The sequence below is a fragment of the Podarcis filfolensis genome, assembly GCF_964270895.1.
Source record: "Podarcis filfolensis genome assembly, chromosome: 2".
NCBI classification, from domain to species: domain Eukaryota; kingdom Metazoa; phylum Chordata; class Lepidosauria; order Squamata; family Lacertidae; genus Podarcis; species Podarcis filfolensis.
The window spans coordinates 3,690,902-3,703,788 of NC_139605.1; the positions used below are offsets into that span (position 1 = coordinate 3,690,902).

Consider the following 12,887-nt stretch of genomic DNA (forward strand, 5'->3'; position numbering starts at 1 on the left):
TAAAGGGAGTGAAAGGCGGGATATCAAATCCAAACTCTTCTTCTTCTTCTTCATCCTGTTCTCACAATGCCCCACCAGATGCATGCAGGAAGCCCGAACATAAGAGCAACACTCTCCCTTCCTGCTGTGGTTTCCAGCAAGAATTACAAAACACACAGCAAAGCAAAGCGCAGATATTTAGGCTATTAGGCCTTTAAAATACCCCCTTCTAAGTTTTTCCCAAAACTCCCCACTTCACCTTAGCATACACAGAGATCACAAGCTCGGCAAGTTAAAAATGATTTACTTACAAACCCTTCAAAGGTCAGATGCATGTGCTTTCCCATACAGCAGCAAGAAAAGACAGGCAGTTTAACTTCGTTTCAAAATGTGGCAAATGCTGCTACGTTATTTGTATAGCAACACAAAGATGGCTTGCTAAAGGCAGGTGTTTTAAGCTTGGAGCAAAGACATCCTTACTAATCAGTTCACATGGTGGAAAGGAGAGAGAACAAAAAGTTTGGTAAGCCTTCCTCCGAAGGTGAGGGAGTGTGACCTAACTTCTTCTTCTTCTTTGATCACTCGTAGCTGAGTAAGATTATCTTCCATAAACATGGTTTTAACAATGAATCCGTAAGTGGCTGTGGAGGCCAATTCTAGATCCACACGTCCTTCCACAGTGGGGACATTGCCTAACTAAGCCTGGCAGGACAGCGTATTCTGTGCCAATCCTGAAGATATTGGATTTGTAACTGCTATGCTCATTCGCCCTTCAGCAGTAAACTCTGCTGGATGAAGCTAATTGCCTCTGGTCTATTTTTTGGTGTTTTTGGTGTTTAAATTTTTACTCTGCTAACAATGAGTTGGGGTCTGCTCTAGATCAACATCGAACAGAATTCATGACAGGTTATATGCAGCCAATTTATCCCATGCTATCTGCATTCTCAATGACAAACCTAGACAGCATCTCAATGACAAACCTAGACAGCATCTTAAAAAGCAGACACATCACCTTGCCGTCAAAGGTCCATATAGTTAAAGCTATGGTTTTCCCAGTAGTGATGTATGGAAGTGAGAGCTGGACCATCAAGAAGGCTGACCGCCGAAGAATTGATGCTTTTGAATTATGGTGGTGGAGGAGACTCTTGAGAGTCCCATGGACTGCAAGAAGATCAGACCTATCCATTCTTAAGGAAATCAGCCCTGAGTGCTCACTGGAAGGACAGATCCTGAAGCTGAGGCTCCAAGACTTTGGCCACCTCAGGAGAAGAGAAGACTCCCTGGAAAAGACCCTGATGTTGGGAAAGATGGAGGGCACAAGGAGAAGGGGACGACAGAGGATGAGATGGTTGGACAGTGTTCTCGAAGCTACAAACATGAGTCTGACCAAACTGTGGGAGGCAGTGGAAGACAGGAGTGCCTGGCATGCTCTGGTCCATGGGGTCACGAAGAGTCGGACACGACTAAACGTCTAAACAACAACAACAATCTGCATTCTGAACATGTGCACAATTCCTCCCCATATGGATCCAACGATGTTTCAAAAGATTTCTACAGTGACTGAAGCTCTTTCCACATTCAGAGCACTTGTAGGTTTCTCCTGTGTGTGTGTCCTCTGATGTGAGCTCAGGTTTATCCTCCGGCTGAAGCTCTTTCCACACTCCGAGCATTTGTATGGTTTCTCCCCCGTGTGGGTTCTGTGGTGCCTCGTAAGGTTTATCATACGACTGAAGCTCTTCCCGCACTCGGAGCATGCATAGGGCTTCTCCCCGGTGTGGGTTCTGTAATGTCTTGTAAGGTGCGTGCTCCGGCTGAAGCTCTTGCTGCACTCTGAGCATGCGTAGGGCTTCTCGCCTGTGAGAGTCCTGTGATGCTTCGTTAGGCTTGTGCTGTGGCTGAAGCTTTTCCCGCACTCCGCACATTTGTACGGCTTCTCCCCCGTGTGGATTCTGTAATGCTTCTTAAGGTTCGTGTTCTCGCTAAAGCTCTTTCCGCACTCTGAGCAGATATAGGGCCTCTCCCCTGTGTGGATTCTCTGATGAGAAGTAAGGTCTGAGCTCTGGCTGAAGCTTTTCCCGCACTCCAAGCACTCGTACGGCTTCTCTCTGGTGTGAACTCTCCGGTGTGTGCAGAGATGCGAACGCCACTTGAAACTCCTTCCGCACTCTGGGCATTTATATGGGCTCTCCCCAACGAGAACACTCTGTGTGTCCTGGTTTTTTATCCTCATTAAGATTTTGGCACACTGGGGCAGTTCAGTCCTTTTGTTCCCTGTGTGAGAGTCTTCTTGCGCCGGGATTTCATGGAAGTCAGACCTTTCCGATCTCTTACTCCGCTTCTGTTTGGGCTGTGTCTCCCGCCTCTGCTGCTCACTTTCTTTCTCATTCTTCCTCCCATCACCTGAACTGGTAAATAAATCTTGATGATGGGAAAGTAGATAAAATAATAAACCCAATTAACAGAAGTGGAATTGGAAAGTTGGATCTGGCCACACACTCAGTTGTATGGTTGATTAGCTGTAACAATGTCGTGCAGTCCTCCCCAACCTGGTGCCCTCCAAGTGTTTTGGACTACAAGTCCCATGAGCCCCCCAAACAGCATAGTCAGTGGCAGAAGTGGGGAGCCCATAACCCCTTCACTTGCTGTTGCTTCATCCCACAGCCTAGGACCCTTGTACCTACGAGACCGCCTCTCCCGGTATGCCCCGCAGAGGACCTTAAGGTCCATAAATAGCAACACCCTAGAGGTCCCGGGCCCTAAGGAAGTCAGATTAGCCTCAACCAGAGCCAGGGCCTTTTCCGGCCTGGTGGAATGCTCTGTCTCTTGAGACCAGGGCCCTGCAGGATCTGATTTCTTCCCGCAGGGCCTGTAAGACAGAGTTGTTCCGCCTGGCCTTTGGCTTGGAATCAACTTGATCCCCTCCCCCTCTTTCCTTTTTCCTTTCTCCTGTGTTGGAACTCCTATTTGGGGACTTCTCTGGCTTTTTTCTGGCCCACGTAGGACCAGTCTGGATAGTTGGCCTTGGTGAAGATGTGACGTTTTCATCCCCAAAAAGTTTTTGATTTGAGTTTCTACTGAAATGAGGCTGCATTTTAATGTATTGTAATCTTGTTTTTAAGCTGTATTTTAATCAATTGTTTTTATACCTGGTGTTAGCTGCCCTGAGCCTGGTCTTGGTTGGGGAGGGCGGGGTATAAATAAAATCTATTATTATTATTATTGTTGTTGTTGTTGTTGTTGTTGTTGTTGTTGTTGTTATCATCCATGGCTTTGCTGGCCAAGTCTGGTAAGAGCTGTAGTCCAAAAATATCAGGTTGGGGAAGGCTGAGGTAGTCATCTATAGAATTGTAGAGTTGGAAGGGTCTATTTCAACCCCTGCAAAATGAGAATCACATCTAAAGAATCCCTCAACGATGGCAATTCAAGCTCTGCTTCAAAACCTGCAACACAGGAGAGTGCGTTGAACAGTGTCAGGGATTGCATGATGCTTTGTCAGGCTTGTCAGGAATTCTTCAGCCAAGATTCCTGCATTGCAGGAGGTTGAACTAGACGACCCTGAAGGTGCCTTTCAATTCTATACTTCTAGAACCTATATGTCCATTAATTCCAAAGGGGCCTGCTCTCAGTGAAACCTAAGCTGGCTACCACCCTTTATGTTTTAGCATTTCCATACTGCCTATGAACACTGCAACGTTCTCTTTAGGATAGTAGGCAACTCATAAACGTTACGGATGAATAAATAAGGTCAGACCACACCTGGAATACTGGGTCCAATTCTGGGTACCATAATTTAAGGATGTTGACAAGCTGGAACGTGTGGAGGAGGGCAACTAGGATGATCAAGGGTCTGGACACCAAGCCTTATGAGGAACGCTTGAAGGAGCTGGGTATGTTTAGCTTGGGAAAGAGGAGACTAAGAGGAGATACAAAAGTCATCTTCAATTATCTGAAGGGTTGTCACATGAAAGATGGAGCAAGCTTGTTTTCTCCTGCCCTGGGGGATAGGACTTGAACCAATGGCTTCAAGTTACAAGAAAGGAGATTCCGACTCAACATCAGGAAGAACTTTCTGACAGTAAGAGCTGTTTGGCAGTGGAATGGTCTCTCTCAGGAGGTTGTGGACTCTCCTTCCTTGGGGGTTTTTAAAGCAGAGATTGGATTGGTCACATGGCAGTGGTTCTTTAGCTGGGATCCCTGTATTGCAGAGGGTTGGACTAGATGCCTCTTGGAGTCCCTTCCAACTCTACAATTCCGTGATTCCATGAAATACAGCACCAAGAGCAGCCACCATACTCCTCAGTGACTTCCCAAAAATACGTGAATGCAAACAGATAACAATAGCAATCCTGGCTTACAGCAAATATCAGCGAAAGGAGGCCCTTACCCAGAGAGGACATATTCCCACAATTGTCCTCCATGACTTCCTTGTGCAGATCCCTTTGGCCTGGATCTGGCAGAGCCCAGTTCTCCTCTGTCAAATGCACAGCCACCTCCCCAAACATCACCGGATCCTGAAAGATGTAAACATCCAAAAACACAAAGGGGAAAGGCAGAGGTGCTTGGGGAGTCTCCCTGCAGGAACCAATGCATCCTTGGCTTGCCTAGTGGGCAGATTTGGTAGAATCCAAGGGAGATGAGTAGGGGATGGAGGAAACCGATCCTGCCTCTCTCCCACCCGGCTAATTCATCTCCTACCTGATCTGGCGGCTGCACAGCAAGATCTTCAGTTCCATTGCAAAGAGAGGAAGACCTAGAATGACGCACCAAGGTCATTTCATCACCTGTAAGGCAGGCAAAGCGGGTGGGAGGACATTAGATCCCATTAGCTGTCTGGCCCTGTTCAAGTGTCAAAGCCCTGAATGGCACTTTCTGACACATTTTTCTTTATAAGATCATTTATGACGACACGTCCTAGCTCATTATCCATAGATTCAAACTGCAATATAAGAAATTGCAATGCAAACAAAGGGAGCTATTAAAGTACAAGCAGAAAGTCTATAGGAATTTCCAATGAAATGGACACATGATATGCCACCTCCATCTACAAATCCACAGGCGCCCAAATTTCAAGTTCCTGAAGGTTCCTGAAGGAGCATCTCCACCCCCATCATCCAGCCCAGACACTGAGATCCAGTTCCGAGGGCCTTCTGATGGTTCCCTCCCTGCAAGAAGTGAAGCTACAGGGCCTTCTTGGTAGTGGCGCCCTCCCATCAGATGTCAAGCAGATGAGTAAACTATATAACCTTTAGAAGGCAGCCCTGTATAGGGAAGCTTTTTAATGTGTAACGTTTTATTGTTTTTATATATGTTGGATGCCACCCAGTGTGGCTGGGGCAACCCAGTCAGGTGGGAGGGGTTCAAATATTAAATTCGTTATTATTATAATATTATTATTCACAGACCATTTTGTGAGGGGCAGTTATAGTGATAGTATTTACTCAAAACAACAACAACTGTATATACAGTGAAATTAATGGGCCAAACTTAGTCTTGCTCATTAATTTCAATAGGTTGATGTTTTATATGTTAATCGTATGCAGTGGTTCTTTTGTAAGGTATGTTGTAGTTGATGGCATTATTAATATTCTAATATTAATATTCTAATCAACAACGTGACATCTGTGTTTGACTGGGAAAGAAATAATAAATAAATGCACGGCTACTGCATTTCATTACCTGGTGAGATGGCTCTTCCGTCGCACTCTATCACGACCCATCTGATCGTAGGATCTGCTGGAAACTTCTCTGTCTGAGAGAAATCAGGGGCCACGTCTGTCTGCTTCTCCACCTGAAACAGCAGCAATGATGGTCGCCGGCAGGTAAGGAAGAGCCGTCAGGAAAGGAAAAGGGCAGGCCAAGGCCAAAGCATGGCTTGAACAAACTTCCACACGGCAGCACCGACACTTTGGAACTCCCCACACATTGATATCCGTCAGGCGCAAGTACCTGCTAAAAACTTTTTTTGACTTACCTGTTAAACGATATTTAGAATGCTGACAGGTTTTAGTTTATTGTCATTTTCTGAATGTTTTAATTGTTGTTGTAGTTTTACTAAAAATCCCATATAAAAATTTTACAAAACAAATTTTACAATATTTTAAAAAGAGATGTTTTGGGGGTAAAAAAACACACCTGGTGAACTTGTTTGTGGCATCTGGTTTTATCAGTAATTTTAACGTACAACGTATATAAATCTCTTAAGGGCGTCAATGATTAAGCAGAACATTATTCCCATTAGATAAAAAAAATAAAGAGTTCAAAATACAGTTGTACCTTGGTTGGCGAACGGAATCCGTTCCGGAAGTCTGTACGACTTCTGAAAGCGATCAAAAACCAAGGAGCGGCTTCTAATTGGCTGCAGGAGCTTCCTGCACCCAATCGGAAGCCGTGTTGGACGTCCAGGTTCCAAAGAACATTCGCAAACCGGAACACTCACTTCTGGGTTAGCGGCGTTTGGGAGCCAAAACGTTCGAGTCGCAAGGCTTTCGTAAGCCAAGGTACAACTGTATTACTGATCATGTAGTCTACCCCTTCAGATGACAATAAAACAATCTCACCTGCTTCTCCTCTCCCTGCTTCTTCCCCTCTACCTGGCTCAGGAGGAAGCCTTCGGCCAGGGCCACCGCCTGGGAGCTGGTCTCGGCTCCGCACTCCCTGACCCAGTTCTCCATCTCCGGGGGGAGGACAGCCAGGAACTGCTCCAGGATTACCAAGTCCAGCATCTGGGCCTTGGTGTTCCTTTCCGGCTTCAGCCACTGACAGCAAAAGTGATGGAAATGACTGCAAGCCTTTCGGGGTCCCCCGGCCTCCTGGTAGCGGAAATGCCTGAAGCGCCTTTGCGGAGCGTCTGACGTGGCCTTTTCCTCTCCCAGCGTCTTCTGCGCTGTCCTGTCCCTGTAAGCTCCACAGCTCTCTGCTTCAATCGGATCAGGAAAAGAGGAGTCTCTCTCCTCCATCTTTTGCTATAATAATAATAATAATAATTTATTTATACCCCAGCCACTCTGGGCGGCTTCCAACAGAACACTAAAATACAATAAGCTATTAAACATTAAAAGCTTCCCTTCAGATGTCTTCTAAAAGTCTGGTAGTTGTTTTTGACATCTGGTGGGAGGGGGTTCCACAGGGCGGGTGCCACTACTGAGAAGGCCCTCTGCCTGGTTCCCTGTAACTTGGCTTCTCTCAGCGAGGGAACTGCCAGAAGGCCCTCGGCGCTGGACCTCAGTGTCCGGGCAGAACAAAGGGGGTAGAGACGCTCCTTCAGGTATACTAGGCCAAGGCCGTTTAGGGCTTTAAAGGTCAGCACCAACAGTTTGAATTGTGCTCGGAAACTGGGAGCCAGTGAAGGTCTTTCAAGACCGGTGTTCTATGGTCTTGGCGGCCGCTCCCAGTCACCAGTCTAGCTGCCGCATTCTGGATTAGTTGTAGTTTCTGGGTCACCTTCAAAGGTAGCCCCACATAGAGCGCATTGCAGTAGTTCAAGCGAGACAGTCTGTGGGCAGGTAGGGTCTCAGCCTGTGTACCAGCCTCTGTACTCCCGAGGTGGCTTCCAAGACAACAGAAAGACTTTATTCCTTGTTCTTCTGTCAATTTCTCTCTTTCTGAGCCGAAGGCTTTCCCCAGATCAGAGAGGCTGCAAGGACCTGCGCAAGTGCAAAGAGTTGCTTTGTGCATCAAAAGCTCTCGAGGCACAAATGAGTTTTTCACAAACAGCAACATCAGAGGAGAAGAAGAGTTGACTGAATCAGGCCAGTGGCCCACCTAGTCCGACATCCTGTTCTCACAGTGGCCCGTGGGAAACCAGCAAGCAGGATTCGAGCACAGGAGCACTGGTGGTAGCGAATGACTAATAATAATAATAGTAGTAGTAGTAGTAATAATAATAGTAATAATAATAAATTTTTATTTATACTCCGCCCTCCCCAGACAGAGCCGCGCTCAGGACGACTAACACCAGTAAAATTACAGTAAAAAAATATAAATAAATAAACCAATTTAAAATACAGGTTAAAATATAATTTAAAATGCAGCCTCATTTTAATAGTAGAAGAGTTTGGATTTGATATCCCGCCTTTCACTCCCTTTAAGGAGTCTCAAAGCGGCTAACAATCTCCTTTCCCTTCCTCCCCCACAACAAACACTCTGTGAGGTGAGTGGGGCTGAGAGACTTCAGAGAAGTGTGACTAGCCCAAGGTCACCCAGCAGCTGCATGTGGAGGAGCGGAGACGCGAACCCGGTTCCCCAGATTACACGACTACCGCTCTTAACCACTACACCACACTCATAGATCAAAACCGTAAGGGGAGGGGAAACATAAGGGTCAGACTGAGTCCAAACCAAAGGCCAAGCGGAACAGCTCTGTCTTGCAGGCCCTGCGGAAAGATGTCAAGTCCCGCAGGGCCCTGGTCTCTTGTGACAGAGCGTTCCACCAAGTCGGGGCCAGTACTGAAAAGGCTCTGGCCCTAGTTGAGACCAATCTAACCACCTTGCGACTTGGGACCTCCAAGGTGTTGTCATTTGTGGACCTTAAGGTCCTCCGTGGGGCATACCGGGAGAGGCGGTCCCGTAGGTACGAGTGTCCTAGGCGGTGAAGGGCTTTAAAGGTCAAAACCAGCACCTTAAATCTGACCCTGTACTCCACCGGGAGCCAGTGCAGCTGGAAAAGTACTGGGTGAATATACTCCCATGGCAGAGACCCCGTGAGGAGCCTCGCTGCAGCATTCTGCACCCGCTGGAGTTTCTGGGACAGCTTCAAGGGCAGCCCCGCGTATAGCGAATTACAGTAGTCAAGCCTGGAGGTGCCCGTTGCATGGATCACTGTGGCCGGATCAGGGCGAGAAAGGTAAGGGACCAACTGCTTAATACGGCGGAGATGGGAAAATGCCACCTTTGCTGTGGCTGCAACCTGCACCTCCATGGAAAGGGCTCCAGCTGACACTTTGGAACTCCTTGCCACTTGATATCAGGCAGGGTACCATCACTGTACTGTTTCAAAGCTGGCTAGAAGCACTGCTGGCATGCATTTTACATGTCTCCCTGCAGGAAACACAGGCGGATGTCAAGACTATGAAAACGATTAGAGATTGGAGTGTGTGTGGAGGGGGAGTCTTTCAGCTTTGGTCATGAAGCAGAGAGAGAGAGGACTACTGATGGGTACCAGCCGCGGTGGCTGTGCTGGAAACCGCAGAAGGAAGGGAGAGTTGCTCCTGTGCTCAAATCCTGCTTGCTTGATTTCCACTGGACCACTGGGAGAACAGGATGCTGGACTAGACGGGCCATGGGCCTGATGCAGAGGTCTCTTCTTCCGTCGTCTTGTGTTCTTCGCCCAAACTTCAGAGGGAACAGGAAGCCTCTATTTTGAAGGAGTGCTCAGATATGAAGACAAATATATAAGTAAAGGACCTGCCCACATGATACAAATCCCTGTGATGACACTATGCAACAGAATGAGACCACAACACCCCCCTCTTTCTCTCCCCCGCAAAAAAACCACAAGATAAACTGTGACAAACTGTGAAAAAGACTCTGTGAATTGAAAGGGGAGGTGCTATATGCACCTTTCCTCATTTGTTTGTTTATAAAACCTTCAATAAAAGCTTTTTTTAAGAAAGAAAGGGAGGGGACTGGGTAAAAGGCGGATACAGATGATTTTAAATGGATCCTCATGAATTCATATGATTTTTTCATTCAAACCGAGGATCCATGGTTCAGAACCACATTTTTGGGCCACAGTGTCGCCAGGAAGCCGTGAATCAGTGATTTTTGTGGTGCAGGCTGTGCCCATGGCCATGATATTTGATCTGATGGTGACTTTGGGCTTATCTAGTGCAAAAATCATGAGGATCCATGAGGATCCGTGTTTTTTAAACATGTTTTTGCGCCACTGCGGCCCCATGAAACAGTGGATGCATGATTTTTTTGATGCTGCCTACAGACTAAGATAGGACGCAGGTGGCGCTGTGGGTTAAACCACAGAGCCTAGGACTTGCTGATCAGAAGGTTGGCTGTTTGAATCCCTGCGATGGGGTGAGCTCCCGTTGCTCAGTCCCTGCTCCTGCCAACCTAGCAGTTCGAAAGCACGTCAAAGTGCAAGTAGATAAATAGGCACCGCTCCGGCAGGAAGGTAAACGGCGTTTCTGTGTGCTGCTCTGGCCAGAAGTGGCTTAGTCCTGCTGGCCACATGACCCGGAAGCTGTACGCCGGCTCCCTCGGCCAGTAAAGCGAGATGAGTGCCGCGACTGGATCCACGACTGGATCTAATGGTCAGGGGTCCCTTTACCTTCCCCTTTTTACAGACTAAGATGTGATCTAGAGTACCATGGTGCTTTTATTTTGTTTCAATATAAAAATCATATGAATTCATGAGGATCCATGCCTCGGATCCCTGTTTTTGTGGTGCTGCATCGTAGCAAAGTGTTGGATCCACGTTTTTTATAGTCCAGTCTGTAGGCGTACCTTCCAGGTGTGATTTGACACTGGATTTGTTGGAGTTATTTTTTTAAAAAAGTGGAGGCTCTATGAAGATCCGTGTAGATCCGCCTTTAACCCAGTCCAGAAAGGGAGGAAGGCAGGCAGGCAGGCAGGCTCAGATACCATCCCTTTTGCAGCTTCTCCCTAGACCCTCCTACGGTACTCACCCGGCCCTCTGCACCCCCCCGCTGCGTCTTGGGTGGTCTCCTGCCCTCCCCCTCCCCCCTATCTGCAGCTTCCTGACCTTTGTGGACTTGCCTTCCACCCAAAACTCCCACCCCGCTTTCCTGGCGTGCATCATTTTTTCCCTGCAGGGGGCTCCAGCCTTACACTTTGCTAGAGATGCTTTGGCACTGTCCCCCCCCACCCCACCGCACCGCTTTTCCTGGCTGGGTATCTGCATCCCACCGACCCCTCTCTCCTTGCTTTGCATTTTCCATCCTGGGTAAGGGGATCACTCCTTGCACCCGCCACTTTGCACTCACCAGAAGCTCCTTGGCCAGCTGAATGGTTTTGAAGTTTGGGGGGGGGGGTTAGACAGGAAATGGGGTCCCCCTCTTGCTTTTTTCCTGCCTCTGTAGGACCTCTTCACTGCCTTTCTTTAACCTTTCCCCGTCCCTCCTTCAACACAAGCCGGGGAGCAGGACTGAACAAACTTTCCTCCTTGCAGCTGCAAAGCCCGCAAGAACTACTCTGGCTGTGACTGCTACTACTACTGTTACTACAAATTTATTTATATCCCGCCCTCCCCAGCCGAAACTGGGCTCAGAGCGGCTAACAACAGTAAAAATAACACAGTTTACATAAAATCACGATCAATTAATTGACAGGCATTGTAAAATCAATTCATTCTAAAATCAGTTCAGAATCAAATTAATGGCAACCACTGGGCTAGAGTTCTGTGAGGATTACAGAAGGAGGAGGTCAGCCTGTGCCTTGGCCAAAGGCCTGGTGGAACAGCTCTGTCTTGCAGGCCCTGCGGAAAGATGTCAAGTCCCGCAGGGCCCTAGTCTCTTGGGACTGAGCATTCCACCAGATCGGGGCCACGGCCGAAAAAGCCCTGGCTCTGGTTGAGACCAGCCTAACCTCCCTGTGGCCCGGGACCTCCACGATGTTTTTGTTTGAAGACTGTAAGGTCCTCTGTGGGACATACCAGGAGAGGCGGTCCCGTATCTACGAGGGTCCTAGGCAAGCTGCTTCAAATCCACATTAAACTACAACACGACCCTTCAGTTGACATTCCTGCATTGCAAGGGGGTTGGACTAGATGATCCTTGGTGTCCCTTCCAGCTCTGCAATTCTGCGGGTCTATCTATGACTCTATGGTGGATGAGGAGCCTTGAGTTGCTGGGGATCAAACCTGGTGCTTCCGGGGCTCTGCCACGGATTTTAGGGTGTGAAGCTCCCATCCCTAAAAACCTATCTAAAAACTGCTGGGTTGAGGTAAGAACGTTAGGAGAGCTTCTGGGTCGGAAAATGGGCCATCTATGTTCTCACAGGGACACAGGTGGCGCTGTGGGTTAAACCATAGAGCCTAGGACTTGCTGATCAGAAGGTTGGCGGTTTGAATCCCTGGACGGGGTGAGCTCCCGTTGCTCGATCCCTGCTCCTGCCAACCTAGCAGTTCGAAAGCATGTCAAAGTGCAAGTAGATAAATAGGTACCGCTCCGTTGGGAAGGTAAACGGTGTTTCTGTGCGCTGCTCTGGTTTGCCAGAAGCGGCTTAGTCATGCGTCCACATGCGCCGGAAGCTGTACACCGGCTCCCTTGGCCATGAGCGCCGCAACCCCAGAGTCGGCCACGACTGGACCTAACAATCAGGGGTTCCTTTACCTTATGTTCTCACAGTGGTCCACCAATGCCCAACAGCTTTCTCCGCTCCTGTGCTTTCCAGCAACTGGTATTCATAGAACCACAGAATTGTAACGTGGGAAGGGACACCAAGGGTCATCAAGTCCAACCTGCTGCATTGCAGGAAGCATCTTCAGAAGCACTGATGCCTCCAGCCGTAGAGGCAGAGCAGAGCCCGCTTGCCTAATAGCCACTGATAGCCCTCTCCTCCTTCATGAATTTGTGGGAACCTCTCCTGAAAGCCACCCAGGTTGGTAGCCGGGCACCACTGCCTCCTGTTGCAAGGAGTTCCACTGATTATCATCGCACTGCGGGAAGAAACTTTTTCTTTCATCAGTCCGGAATCTTTCGATTTTTAGCTTCCTCGGATGCCCATGAGTTCTACTGTCAGGAGACTGGAAGAAAAACTTTGTATAGATGGATGGGGCGGGGGAGGGGTAGGGCTTCCTTTTTTCAGAGGCCGCTGGAGGGAGGGGGAATCACTTCCTGCTTTGCAGGGTTGGGATCTCATTCCTTTTTTAAAAAAAAAAATATTCGTTTTTCTTTTTCATTCATTACATCCATCTCAAATTCTTAACATTTACTATA

At 48.1% G+C, this 12,887-nt stretch overlaps 1 protein-coding gene across 1 annotated transcript; it reads right to left on the reverse strand.

Moving 5' to 3' along the window:
- Nucleotides 1–266: 266 nt before the first annotated feature.
- Nucleotides 267–10,969, reverse strand: LOC310756811 (zinc finger protein 213-like). The gene is made up of 6 exons (XM_083601614.1): nucleotides 10,935–10,969; nucleotides 6,537–7,622; nucleotides 5,656–5,767; nucleotides 4,675–4,760; nucleotides 4,364–4,490; nucleotides 267–2,397 (listed from the first exon to the last, which is right to left on the reverse strand). The coding sequence occupies exons 2-6, from the start codon at nucleotides 6,933–6,935 to the stop codon at nucleotides 1,520–1,522; spliced, it is 1,602 nt and encodes a 533-aa protein (XP_083457740.1). The 5' UTR covers nucleotides 6,936–7,622; nucleotides 10,935–10,969; the 3' UTR covers nucleotides 267–1,519.
- Nucleotides 10,970–12,887: the final 1,918 nt, after the last annotated feature.